Here is a 13,783-nt window from a genome sequence, read left to right on the forward strand (position 1 = left end):
TTGAGATCACAATAATGTTCACAATGCAAACTATTAGTTTTGTGTTTAGAAAAGCAAAACATCCTTAAAATCATTGGTTTTCCCTTAAATAGTTGTAAACGTTGCTCTTGGAATGTACATGTCTGGAGCCTGGTATAGCTTTAATGGTTTTAGTTAATAAAGAAATAAAACAGTATGAGCTTCAATGCATGCTTAGAATATAGCATGACTAGTACAAGTGGCTAAAAGTAATGAGGAAGATTAGGATAGTTTATCCTTGCTAGAATTTGCTAAATCAGGTGGTTTTAAATTACTTGCTTCATATTTCTGAACAGAAGAGAATTGTCTTGTCTTAGTGCCTGTGAAAGTACTGGGGGGGGGGGGAAATAAACCTCCCTGTCCAAAAGGAAGTGGCACACAGTATTGCAGCTGCTTAAATTAATCAGTTTTCTTGAAATCCAGTTTAAACTTAACATGGAGCCCTTCACAAACTTGATACTCATCTGTTAGTAGCAAGATAGTAATCTTCAAGAATTATTTTTCTTTTCTTTAGAAGAGTTAAGCTGCACTAGTTCCTAAAGACTTTACCACTCAGACAACACTTTTTAGGTCTCAAAGCATTTTCAGAGGTGAAAGGCTCACTTTCATGTCACACAGACGGGCATACTAACAAGTACAACAGCTTAGCAAAGGTGGCCTCTCGGCAGTGATTCTGCAGTGACAGACCTAGGGACATCTTCCTCCTGTGGCAGTCCAAAATTTCTTTTGCTTGCTTTTGCCAGTCAATACAGACTGAAAACAGATATAATCTGCTTACTGTTTATGCTGCTTTAAAAAAAAAAAAAAGTTAATTTAAGACATCAGAAGTGTTCGATTTAAAGTTCTGTGTTTTTTCTGTGTATTGAGGACTGAAACAGTCTTGCAGCTTGACAGTGTTTCCTAAGGATCATGTTGAGAACTATGATGGTATTTTTTTCTAGTGTTTTATAAAATGTTACATACAAATGATAGTGCAGGCTATCTGTTTTAAGCAAATTTAATCTTTCTAAGAAGTAAGCTAAAATACACATGCTAAAATGTTTCTGGTCTTTCAGATTCACTTATGTGAGTAAAAACCCAGCATCTGTTATTAGGGAAGTGGAACTTTTAGCTAAAAGTTAGAATTTTAATGAAAGGATTGGACTGGTTTTGTTTGGTTAATACAGGCTACCACAAGACAAGACACACAGTAAGGTTTCAGGTGAACCAGAAGTGACCTAATTACACTTTTTATACAGTTCAGGAAATTGTTCCAATTTCTTTGTGAAAATAAGTGTTAAAACAAATTTAGTAAGTTAGTTGTGGTCTCATAAACATTAAAGGTTATGTGTTTAACAGAAAGAATTAGGTTGAAATGCTGCTATTAGTGCTTTCTGATTGGGTTAGGACTGATAAATGAGGCTTTTTTTTTCTTATTTGGAACAGAAAGCAGTGCTAGGAAGGGTGCAGTGGAGACAAAAAAATAGAGCTTGCAGCTGTTTGAGTGCAGATTTCAAGACATGCATTCCCAGGTTTCATTGTTAAGTTAGAGGTGCTTGAAAGATGAAAGTCAGTCTATCCAGGTTGCTTTGTTATGAAATCTGTGTAGAGGGAAATGAAAGTGAGTCTGTGAATAGAAGGCACCTAGATTTTTTCCTATAATTGGTAAAAGCTTTTTCTACCTTCTGAACTTATTTAAGCAGGAAGGATGAAAGAAAAAGGACCTTAAATGACATCCAAAAACTCTTCATATCCATAAACAACTATGAATCTGTGCTCAAAACACTTCTAAATGTCTTTGCTTAAACCTCCTTGAAAATGCAAGTGATAAGAGACTCATCTGATAAGCGTTGTTTCATTCCTGAGGATGCTAAATAGAATAGTCACCACCAGTATCCTGCAGTGTCCTCTATTCTGCCCTTGGTGACAGAACGGAATGAATATCCATTAATCTAGTTTGCCTTTTGATTGCAAACGAGATAATTGTGTCCTATTCTTTGAACTCCTTTTTGATTTCATGTCTTAGAGTTCATAAATAAAAATATTTCCTCTTTGTACTTCTTACTGTCAAGGCTTATAGGCAGATTTATTATCACTGGATTCTGGAGTTTTTCTCTTTGCAGCCCACACACAGCAAACTGCCTGTATGTTTTGTCTTAATTATAACTTACATGTGACATTTATCTGTGACACAATCATGTCATTCCTTCTCAGAAAGACTGAGGAAGTCCAGGGATGCTAGTTAGAAGCACTGTGTCACCTAAAATGTGGTGAGTTGGACTTCAGATTCTGAAGAGCAATGATCAACTTTCAGGGTAAACCTACCATTTTCTAAAGAAAAAGACAATAAAAAGTGGTATGGTAGGGGAGAAGCCCTGGCATTGCTGGGCAAGAGTTCCTCCTCCAGGATTTTCATAGAACATCTAAGGACCAGTGTTGACTCCTCAAAAGACGTTTTCTTTCAGAGAAGCAGATAATGAAACTCCTCCAGTAAAATAGAGTATGTTGGTGTAACTTCTGCTTGATATAATAGAACAACAGTTGTCAAAATACCAAAGTAGTAGATGAACACTGACAGACCTGAGTACTGCTGCAGGCTAAATCATAATTAGTGAAACGTTGGTGGTGTTTTTATCCAAGGATATGGTTTCCTACACCAACCTGTCACCATTGGGCTGATGTGTGGGCATAAACTCACTGTAGTGCCTTGAAGAGCAGTAACACCTCTCAGTGATGCCTTTTTTTAACTCTTGTCCTTAGGGTACACCTTTTCTTTCTTTTTTTCCCCTCCCTAAGGCATTTTAATTTACTGAAATGGAAAGAATGTGAGTATCTGCAGAGAAGAATTGTTGCTTTAAGATCTCGCCTTTTATTTTCTGCAGGCCTGGAGATAGCTGTAGGATAAACCATTTCCCCAATATTAGTCTCCAGTGGGGGATTGTATCTAGGAGACAATTTTTCTTTTGTCACTCACAAATACATAGTGTGCCTTTGTTCCTTTGGATGTACAGGAATACCATAGGAATACCATCTACTAAGGAATACCATTGGCATACAGGAAGGGATACTAGCATGTCACGGAGAAGAGATGAATGCTTGTTTCCAAAGCAGAACCTTTCATATCTTTGAGAGCTGTCCTTTTCTCTCTGTGATTTCCACATATGCTAGAGGGTCCAGAAATGGGTGCTTTTGCATTCAAGATCTGGTACTTGGTAGCATTAAAACAAAAGTTAAGATTATCTTCCTGTGCTCTTAGGTGAGGCTTCTAAATGTGACATTCAGATTTTGCTGGGGCATCATTTTATGTCTGAGGCTATAATGTGTCTTACAGGTTCTATGACAGGTATGTTCTTACATGTATGTAAAAACTTCACTTTGCTGAACATCTGACTTCAGTTTTCTATAGATAAGTAAGAGAAATGGGCTATGTGACAGTTACCTTTCTCCAGATATATAACGCACAATTCACTTACAGCTTCTGTGGTCAAAAGTGAGAATAGGTAATGAGAACACTCAAAGAGATAATTAGATTTCTCTGGAAGAAAGACTTAACAATACATACAATTCTAGATAGAAATTGCAAATTATAGAGCTGCTTTTACAAAACAGAATTCCTGCATAAAGTATGATCTACTTCTTTCTACAAATTCCATGTAGACATATGAAGATGTGGAAACAAGTAAAAGCTCACTGTATCAAACGATTTTCTTAGAAATACTTTGAAGGCATGGATGTGGAGTCTGAGTATTTCAGTTACTGTGCAAGCCTTTGGTGTTTGGAGAGTACATTCAAGTAGTAGATGTAATTGACTAATACATAAATAATACACTGGTTTTTCTAGAGGAAATCTTTATTTCTTAGTCTGCTTTCTTTCTGTCTTTGCTTGAAAGTATGTGTTGTAGGCAACTGAAAGATGCAAAGCAGAAAGTGCCTGAATGATCATCTGACTACCAGAGAAATGTCATGGTTCTTCATATTAATTTTTTTATGATGATAAATGGAAGAGTACTGTGTTACATGACTTCAGGTTTCACTTAACTTCAGTCAGTCTTGATGTGGCCTCGCAACATAGGGAAGAGTAAAGGCAGCTGGCCTGGTCCATGACTGAGAGCGTGTAAGAGACACTGGATTTTCCAGTTTAGGAGACCTAATTCCTACCCCTCTCAAAATCTACATGTAGGAACGATAGAAGGGAAAAGACCTTGTGAGAGGGGAGGCTTTTCCCTTCTGTTCCTTTACTTCACTGGGAGTAATTATTGTATTTTAAATCTCAAAGGATTGAGCAGGTAAAGAATCTACCTTCGCTGTCCTGCAAGAAGTAATGGTATAAACGAATCTAGTGGCTCAGCCTTTGTTTTTGCCTTCTCACTGTGCTGCTTGGCTGGGACAAGGAATAGGATGTAATTAAATTCTCAGGGATGCATGTGGCTGCTCTACCATGAGAGACATTGCTAATGGCATGTGGGCTGTACAAAGGTCTTAGTGAATGCTGCTGTTCAGAGACTGAGAGCATATGGAGCATATGCACATCGGAAGCGTGAGAACAGCATGACCTTATCCCCAAAATTGCCAAGTACAAAATAACGTAAGGAAACTTTTCTGTGTGGTAGATGTAAAACAGTTGGAGGTTTCAAATACAACTGTATTGTTTTGTGTACTTTTACAAATACTGGAAATGATTTTAGCTTGCAACTGGCTTAAAATTGTGGTAGTGTGTCAATAAGAAGCATTACACTACCTGTTTGAAAAGGTAGAGTAGAAATAACTAGCATATGGCTAATGTTGTAGAACTATGTATTATATTACAAAAAGGCAGTTATTTAATCCTGCTCTTGAGGGAGAAGTGTAGCACCTGTGTTGCTCTATACTTTGGAACATAAAGGACTTTATTCTGTATATTTGCTAGTTTTATTGCTGTTGCGAGAGTGACAAGAATGTGACCAGAATAGATGTAATTCTCTGCAGTTGATATTTACTAAACTTTTTTTTTTACTTTTCAGGTTGTCCGTCAGATGATGTGGCTGATGGATCATATTTTTAAGTATACAAACTTTGGCATTGTGTCTCTAATCCACGGAGATTTCTTTATAAGACAGGTAAATGGAAACACATAATAGTGCTCTGATTTATCCTTATATTTGGAACATTGTGGTGTTATGGGACTTACTTATTACTGCCTGGATGGTTTGCAGGATGAAATAACTATGCTTTGAAGTTTATATTTGGAGAGGTCTTTGTTCTGAAACTGCTTTATTTTCCAAGCTAATTTTATTATTTGCTTGGACACAAATGTTTATGGAATCCAATTGTGATGGGAGCCTATTAGGAGAGTGGTGTTCGAGGAAAATACATGGACAGTACTTTTTGTCTGTGTTTCTGAGCACCTGTTGTTGTCGTCACCTCTTGTCTTTCCTTAGGGGTCTTGAAGCCGTGCAAAGAGTTTGGTTAAGTCCATGTTCTGACTGTAAAAGTTTCAAATAAGGAAAGGCAGGACTGTCCCTTTTTGTGGTGACATGGTAAAGAACCAGTTCAAGGTGGTGATGGACCTGCAAAAATAGTAATTAATTTATTTTTTAAGGTTAGTTATTTTTTGAGCATCAGGAAAGAATGTCTGTTGAACTCAGCAAGGGAAATATTGAGTGAAAGCCTCAGATTTTTTTCATACAGTCTGGGCGGGGTTTTTCATTGTTTGGTAGCCTGTGCTCTAAAAGTAGAAACTTAGATGGATAATGATAAGCACGAACCTGCTGCAATTGTGTGAACTGTCGTATCTAGCATACATGTTTTTTCCTCTCCTTATTTTTATTTGTCTGGACATAAAATGTATGGGCAACCAGAGAGAATTAATGAATTATCACTTTGCAGAGAAGGAGGAGCTAATTTTCTCAGAATGGAGTAAAGAAATACTTAATCAAAGCTGTACACAGGCTAGAGGCATGGCTAGAAAACCTCAGGCAAAATTAGATAATAAAACAAAGGTCTCTAGAGGTATACAAGTGTATACTGTGAGAATATGGAAAGGAACAGGATGTGACACTGTGTAAAATACAGATCTGTTTCAGTAGTTAGAACTCACAAGATGCACATTTTGAGGTACACACGGCTGTCAGCTTGTTGTTGTAACTGCTGAATGTAGTGTTGCAATTCCAGTCACAAACCCAAAACATTACTGAGTGGCAAAATCTAAGGCTTTTCTTTATTTTTGTAAAGTGGCTCACATATGCAACATCAGAAATAAAATTACGTCATCATGAGTCTAAATATAAACCAGTTGAAAATAAAATGTTTCTTGGCTTTTAGTTAGCCTTTGGGTGTAGCAAAAACACTTTAGGTGAGGAAGTAATGGTCCTTTGCCTAGCTCTAGAAAGGCCCTAGTAATATTTGGATGAGCAAATACTTTGGTTTTTTCCCTATAAAATATTATAATTTGATCGTGGTGCAGTGCATCCTGTTTGTTAAAAATGTACAGTAGCCTCATTTTCATGACCAGAGCCAATGGCAGTTTTAGGAATCCCTCTGAGGTCGACTGGAAGTTGAGTAGTGTTTTCTCCTGACACTGTTGATAACTTGCCATATTGGTGGTACAAAAGCACATGGCATTCTAAAGAGTTTGTCAGCAGTCTGCTACTACCTGTCTTCTTTCCTATAAAGGAAAGATGGCTGAGCCTGTTCCTTGTGATGATGATCAGCTAGCCATGGTCTTCAAGAACTGGTTAAGGAGCTGCTTTTACTTCTGTATGAATTAGTTCCTCTTTTTTCTGGAGAGTGTATTAACTGCTTTTTATCTTCCAGGGCTCCTCAGTGTTCCACTACATACGGTTGCTTTTAAACATTCTGCTCTTTTCAACTATTCCAGTAAACCTTCCTCTATTGCAGCAGCATCTTAAACCTGAGGGTATTTACTAAACCACAGTTTGTTCACCAGTCATATTTGTTAGGGTTTTTTTTTAGGTTTTGGAGAGTTCTAGTATCTAATGTGAAAAGTTTATTGTTCACTGCTCTTTTCTGGACTGTTATGCTATCCTGGAGTCCTGTGGTCTGATGAGAAAGGACTGGTTTAACTGAGGAACTTTTATATTGCTGTTTAATTGCATTAATATGAGCAGACAGAGCTTTTTACTTCCCTCTCATGAGGTAAGTTAGAAGTGAGACTTAAATCTAGGAGTAACACTTTCACAAAACTCATCTTCAATAAAATATTGTTTCTTGTTGCCTTTCACTCAACCCCTCTCTTTCCTTCTTCCTTCCTCTGCCAAAAAAGCCCAACCAACCACCACAGAGTGCAAGGTTTGTGTCAGTTTTGTTGACATTTCAAAGAATTAAAATCACCTCTGCTGAGGAGAGCTTTCTTTGGACTCCTGTGTCTTTTGAGTGATTTGACAAAGTCACTTCGGAGCACTCTGAAATGATAATTAATGTAAACAGATTCCTCTGAAAAATTGGGTAGCTTGCTCTTGGTGTGTGCAGAGGATGGGAAGAGAGAAGATTCTTATTGAAGATATTTCTGCAGTAATTAAGAAATGTACTTACTGTCTTAAGTGACAAAGTTGTGCTAATAGATCAAAGAGGAGAAATGAATGAGTCATTTAGGCAGTGCAGATGTGAGTGAAATCTGTGGTCCTGCTGTGGTAACCGAGCTGAGGCCTGGTCTGTCCGTGGTACCTCTGCAATTCTGGTGCAGGATGGTGACCGGGAGAGGTGCACGGGAGACAGTGTAAGCAGAGACACTGTTTGGCTTGCAGAAATTACTGATTATACATAGACCTCAAAGTCATAGCTTGACCCCTAGACTGTGTTATAGAATTCAGTTTAGCAAATTCAGCTCTGGGCCCAGTTAACAATGAGGGAATTCTATAAATACATAAATGAAGGTCCCACATACATTCTGGATGTCACTCTTTCAGAGAAGTCATCAAATCAGGAGCTTCATCTTCAATTTCAGGGGCTTTTTGTCAGCCTTTCTGTAAAGTGGCATTAGTTTGGCCACCAGGATGTACTCGAAGGAGAACATTGTCTTAGGGGCTTGTTTGTATATATGAAATCTTAAAAACAATATGTCTGGTGTTATTATTTTAAGCATCCATTTTATTTAGATAATGTTTTATCTTTATAGGGAAGAACACACCGTGACCAGCAGCTTGTGTTACTCAAGGATCATCTAGAAAAATATTACAGGAGCCGCAATCGGAAATGGATTGTTTTATTTCCAGAGGGTGGCTTTCTTAGGAAAAGGAGAGAAACAAGCCAGGCATTTGCCAAGAAAAACAATTTGCCATTTCTTAAACATGTTACCCTGCCAAGACTTGGGGCAACACAAGTAATTCTGAAAACACTTGTAGCACCACAAGAAAATGGAACTCCAGCCGGTGGAGATGCTGTGATAAAAGGTAAAGACCACTTCACTCTTCTGGGTAAAAAACAAATTGAATGTCAAAGGTTTGAGTTAAGAAAAACATTGTGTTGAATTGGTCTCTTCAAATGTCAAATACATTCAGAATGGACCATTGTATTTTACATAAATGTTTTCATATTTACTTTTAGTTCTGCTAACTTTATTTTTGACCTTGAGACAAAAAAAAAAAAGGGAATGAAATTTTACTTTTTAATTTGATTTATTCTGTGGTATGGCTGCGTGAATGCGTGGCTTGGTTCACGTGTTGGGTAAAGCAGGTACTGGAATAGGGACCCAGAGTGAGCAAGAAGATGAGCTGCTCCTTTCAGCAAGATTGATGGTTTGCACTACTTTGTGATAGTATGGAATGATAGTAAAAGTATTTCTGGAATATACTATGTTCCATACTTTTATTCCTGGCTTTAAAAGTTTCTTTGCATCCAGTGCTGTATACTTTATTCCTCCTGAACTATTCCTCTTGAACTATTTTCTGTGGAGTTCAAGTTACTCTCTTCTCTGCAGATCTTTATGTTGACTGTCCCTATTGTTACTGGAGTTAAGTCACTGATTACTAGATTTGAAGGATTGTTTTGACTGTCTTATGTCAGAAGAGTTAGGAGGGAATAAGGATATTCCTGCAGCATTATTGTTCTGGGGTGTCTGGGCTAGAGGAGGGTATAGCTGGGAAATAAATAATGCCTGTAGTTATGGGACTTGGTGCTTCTAGTCTCTCAATTTTTAAAATTAATTTCTTGGCACGTTCAAGACCAGGGTTAGATCTTAACTTAGTTGTGGATTTCTGTTACTTATTATAGAAACAATGGATTGGGGGGTTCTGGTAGTTTCTTATTGATGAGTGGTGTTGGTGTTTCCATAGCCAAATTCTGATAATTGTTTAGTGATTTGAAACAGAGATCCGTACTAATGAAGCCACATATGCAGAGGACTTTGGGGTTTTTTTCTGTCTGAAGTTCAAATTTCAGGGTTAGCAAGAATTCTCATACAGAAATTGCTTCCAGATTTTTAGTTTTTAAGTTATTCTTGTCAACATAGGAAATAAATTGAGATGATGTTCTTGCAGGAGTGAAGGTAGGATTTAAAATGAACTGAAAAATCAAACTGTGGAATGCATCAGACTATTTCCTGTCAGGCAATATTCAGAAAAGAAAGGCAGAAAAAGCTATTGTCATTAAACATTTTAGGTTTAAAAGAGAGAAACTGAATACCCCAGTCTTTGTTAAAAAGTTTTTTGAGGAGAAAAGTTTGGCCTGTTCCTGTTCTATTTCTTCCCATCTCAAAGGCAAAAAGGTATGAAAAGTAAGAAGTTCCCCAAATGAATTACAAATCTTCTAGTTCTGGAAGGAGACCAAAAGCGCTTGTCAGATACCAGTTTTATATTTTCCTACTCTTAGATTGCTATCAACATAGCTGACCATCAAACCTGGCTTTTTTTTTTTTTTTTTTTTTTGAGTAGCATGATTCAGACTCCAGAGAAATGAGCACTTGATAGTAGTTGACCTAACTGGATACTAAAGTAAAGGAATTATCTCAGAAATAAAATGGAACCATGTCTGTCCATCCTATTTAAAAGACAGAAGAAAAGATAAGTGGACAAAATAGGAACGAAATGTGTGGTTTTAACTGTCATTTTCTCATAGTAATGGGCTTGAAAACATACTAAAAAGGATGAAAAAGAAAAATGAAAGTAAATTTTATATGCAAGGAAAAAGTAATGTTTGATAGGTAATGACACTGAGGTATTTTGTCCTTTCTTCTTTTAAGGTCACAAAAATGTTTCTAGCATTGTAAAACTTCCCTTTCAGAGATGTATGAAATGTTAATTCTTGATTTGTATCTTGTATAAAACATTCTTTCTCTAATCTTCTGCCCTTCAAAGGCTTTTACTGTTGTCTTGTCACATCAGAAAATGTTTGTGCAGTTCAATGAAATACAGTTATATAAAGTAATAGGGTTATGTTTTAAAGTTAGGAGCCTAACAAGTTATTGATCATCTTTACTTCTAATCTCTTTTCTTTCCCTTTTTTTTAATCACATAAAAAACCCAGCTCAGTGAAATCAAGCTTGCATCCTCTTCAGGTTACCGTTGTTGAGTTGTGGGTGCTGGAGCTAGATGTGGTGTATACAGTTTTGCCAGTGAATAGTGACTGTATATAAACTTTTTGTGCATTGTTACTGTGCTGCCTTGCTTGGGAAATGGGTTCTTTGTCAGTAGCATCGCACTTGAACTTCATGGTTCGTTGAAAACATTTTTCCTCTGCACCACTTCTTTTTGTGCTCTCTTCTGGCTTACTTAACAGTGCTCCCGGTGTCCTGGGTTACCAAATTATTCACCTTACTATAATAAGCTTTCTTCTCCATTATTTATTATTCTCTCTGTCTTTTTGTTCCCACCAAGCTTTATTGATACTCATGGGAATTCACATTCCTCTCCCACCTGATTTTAGTTAAATTGGTTTATAGATTAGAGTAACTCCTCATCAAAAATTATGTTCCCTTCCTGTGGAGTTTCCTGGGTAGCTGTGTTATGATGAGTCATGGTACACAGTTGTGGTGTTCTTGACTGCTGTCATTTTATTAGTACTTAATTCATTTTAAATGATCCTTGCAGCTTTTATACCATTCTACTTTCTGAGCTGGAATTGAGTATAATACTGGGTGAAGGAAGAAAAGACGACAAAAGCAACTGTAATAAAAGATGATTCATTTTTAGTATACTGTTATGCTGCACCATATGTGGCACAAACCAAGTCAGATACAGTTGTTTGATCATGTCACACCCCAGCTCCTCAGCCCAGCTGGCTTTTGTATGTCACATTTCACTGAAATTGTGGCCTTCAAGTAGTAGTTCAAGAATTGGGCTAATTGTAGCTCAGTGTTACATCATCTGTCCTTCTATATGGTCTTTAATCTGATTTATGTCATCCCTTTGGTAGAGGTGGGTTTATGTTGAGAAGCATGAGGTTCAGTAACCTTCCCAAAAATTCATAAGTCTAATTATGCTACTAGTATTCTTAATATCCAATCCCCTTTTTAATTTATTTTTGTAATGGTTATAAATTTGCCACAGTTTATTAGCAGATTCCTCCTCTGTAAAGTAGGAGGAAGAACGAATGTTCCTGAGCTACTGTTTGATTATTCTTATACTTTAACTGATCAGTTCTTTATCATTGGCTTTTCCAAGGCAAGCAGCCTCTCTTATCTTAATTTCCTCCTCCAAACAGTTTTCATTCATATTTAAAGTCCCAAGTACTAGTCTTCATTGGGGTGAATTCTGACTTTTTACTAGTAAATTCTAAATTAAACAACTAGAACACTTGTTACTTTTGCTGCCTTTTGAAACTCTTGTTTAATTTAATGAAATTATATAATTTTATTCCTAAATAAATAGAAGGATGGGAAAACATAGGAAAGGTAGTACTATCACTTGAAGGCATGACACATTTGAAGGTAAATAGTCCAAAGAATGTAGCTAAGTGATGTCTGTCCCTGAAAAGAGAGTATAAGATAGTTCTGTGGTGTCTGATGAGAGCATCCCTCTGGGCAGATGTGCAGTGCCACCCAAACAAAGCACTGCTCACATTCCAGAAGATGATCTCTACAACTACCTGAGAGGAGGTTGTAGGCAGGTGGGGGTTGGTCTCTTCTCCCAGGCAATCAACAGCAGGACAAGAGGGCATGGCCTTAAGCTGTGCCAGGGGAGGTTTAGGTTAGACATTAGAAAGAAATTCTTTACAGAGAGGGTAATCAGCCATTGGAATGGGCTGCCCAGGGAGGTGGTGGATTCTCCGTCCCTGGAGGTTTTTAAGATGAGGCTGGATGTGGCACTTAGTGCCATGGTCTAGCAACTGTGGTGGTAGTGGATCAAGGGTTGGACTTGATGATCTCAGAGGTCCTTTCCAACCCAGCTGATTCTATGATTCTATGATGTTTGTGCAGTATAGAAATATGGGCAGCATAAAAATACTTAATGAATACCCATCATCACCTTAACCCTGTATGGACCATCCTCACCTTAGCCCTGTAGGAACCAATATGTGTGTTTGCAGGGGTATTTTATGGTTTGGGGGTTTTTTTGGGTTTTTTTGTTTGTTTTTTTTTTTTTTAGCAGAGCACTTAGTCCCTTACATGGTTGCAAATACAGTGTTTCTTCAGTTGATAAGAATTCATCTTCTGAGCTTTAGAAGTAACAAAATGTCCTAAATGTCAAACAGCTGGCAATTCAAAGGAGTTTGGAGAAATTGTTCTTCAAAGATATACATTCCGGAGCTTATTTTTGATCAACCTTGCTCTAGTATGGTTTTTTAAAACTTGTTTTATTTTACCATGCAGCCATTTTTTGTCTGATAACAAGTTGCTATGAGCTTGATTAGAGCCATATTGAAATCTTATCTTACTGATTTCAAATGCAGCAGAGTACATTCAGTTCTCATACTTTTTGTCAGAGGAATTCCATTTGCCCTTCTGCAGAGCTGGACACTAAATTTGATAATTGATTTTTTTTTAAATCAAACTTTTTGATTTGCTGTTGTATGAGGAATATGATTTGAATAACATGTAAAGCTTTTTTCTTTTTTTTTGTCCTGGAAAAAGAGCTTCTTGTTTTGTTCCAGGTGATTTGTTACGGCAAAGTGTTAGAGTGATGAGTAAGATATTCAGTCTGAGAGTTAATCTTTGGAGAAAAAAGTTAATTCTGAGGTCAGTGATCCAGCTGATCACACAAGGACAAGTAGAGGACGAGGGACAAGTTACAAGAATGGATTGCTCTGCAGGGAGAGGCGACAGCCTCTTTTGGCTGCATTCAGGGTGATGCAAGTGTTCAGGAAACCACACCTGAATAATAGTGAGTGGTAGTAAATATTTTGTTTTTCAAGTGCGGGCTGCAGTCCTCAAGTTCACGCCTGGCTGGTACATCCTTTTCCACTCTGGATTTAGTCTGACAGTGTCGCACCATGCAGAGCTCAGCTGGAGGCAAAGTTTCCTGCTGAAATACATCTTTATAACTTGCTCTTTTTCTCAGTGGTAAACACTGACAGTCTGCTGGTGGGTTGGAGGAGTTCTGCACATGCTCTAATCCATTTTTTAGCATTAGTTGACCCCAAGGAGTAGTAACCCCAGGGAGGACATAGAGAGAATGGAAAGAAACTGAACCACAATAAATTTGTGATAGTAGACAGTCAAGTATCTGCCCTGAGAGGATCATAGAGGATGACAGATCACTGAATGTCTTAAAGATGCTGATGATAAGTTGCTTGTTAAATAAATTTGGGCAACTTAATATCACTGAACCCACAGCTAGAACAAAAATAAAGAAGAAAATAGCTTTGAAGACTTACCTCTGCTGGTGATTTAAAAAAAAAGGAAAAAACACAACAA

The 13,783-nt window shown here is 37.4% G+C and overlaps 1 protein-coding gene across 2 annotated transcripts in view; it reads left to right on the plus strand.

Annotated features, from left to right (window-relative positions):
- The window catches only part of LPGAT1 (lysophosphatidylglycerol acyltransferase 1), a 66,219-nt gene that overhangs the window by 29,100 nt on the left and 23,336 nt on the right, over positions 1-13,783 (plus strand). For both annotated transcript variants that reach the window (XM_032682824.1, XM_032682825.1), the window contains exons 4-5: positions 4,998-5,093; positions 8,111-8,384. In XM_032682824.1, coding sequence (XP_032538715.1) covers positions 4,998-5,093; positions 8,111-8,384 — 370 coding nt within the window. The remainder of the gene's footprint in view (positions 1-4,997; positions 5,094-8,110; positions 8,385-13,783) is intronic.

The sequence above is a fragment of the Chiroxiphia lanceolata genome, chromosome 3, assembly GCF_009829145.1.
Source record: "Chiroxiphia lanceolata isolate bChiLan1 chromosome 3, bChiLan1.pri, whole genome shotgun sequence".
NCBI classification, from domain to species: Eukaryota; Metazoa; Chordata; class Aves; order Passeriformes; family Pipridae; genus Chiroxiphia; species Chiroxiphia lanceolata.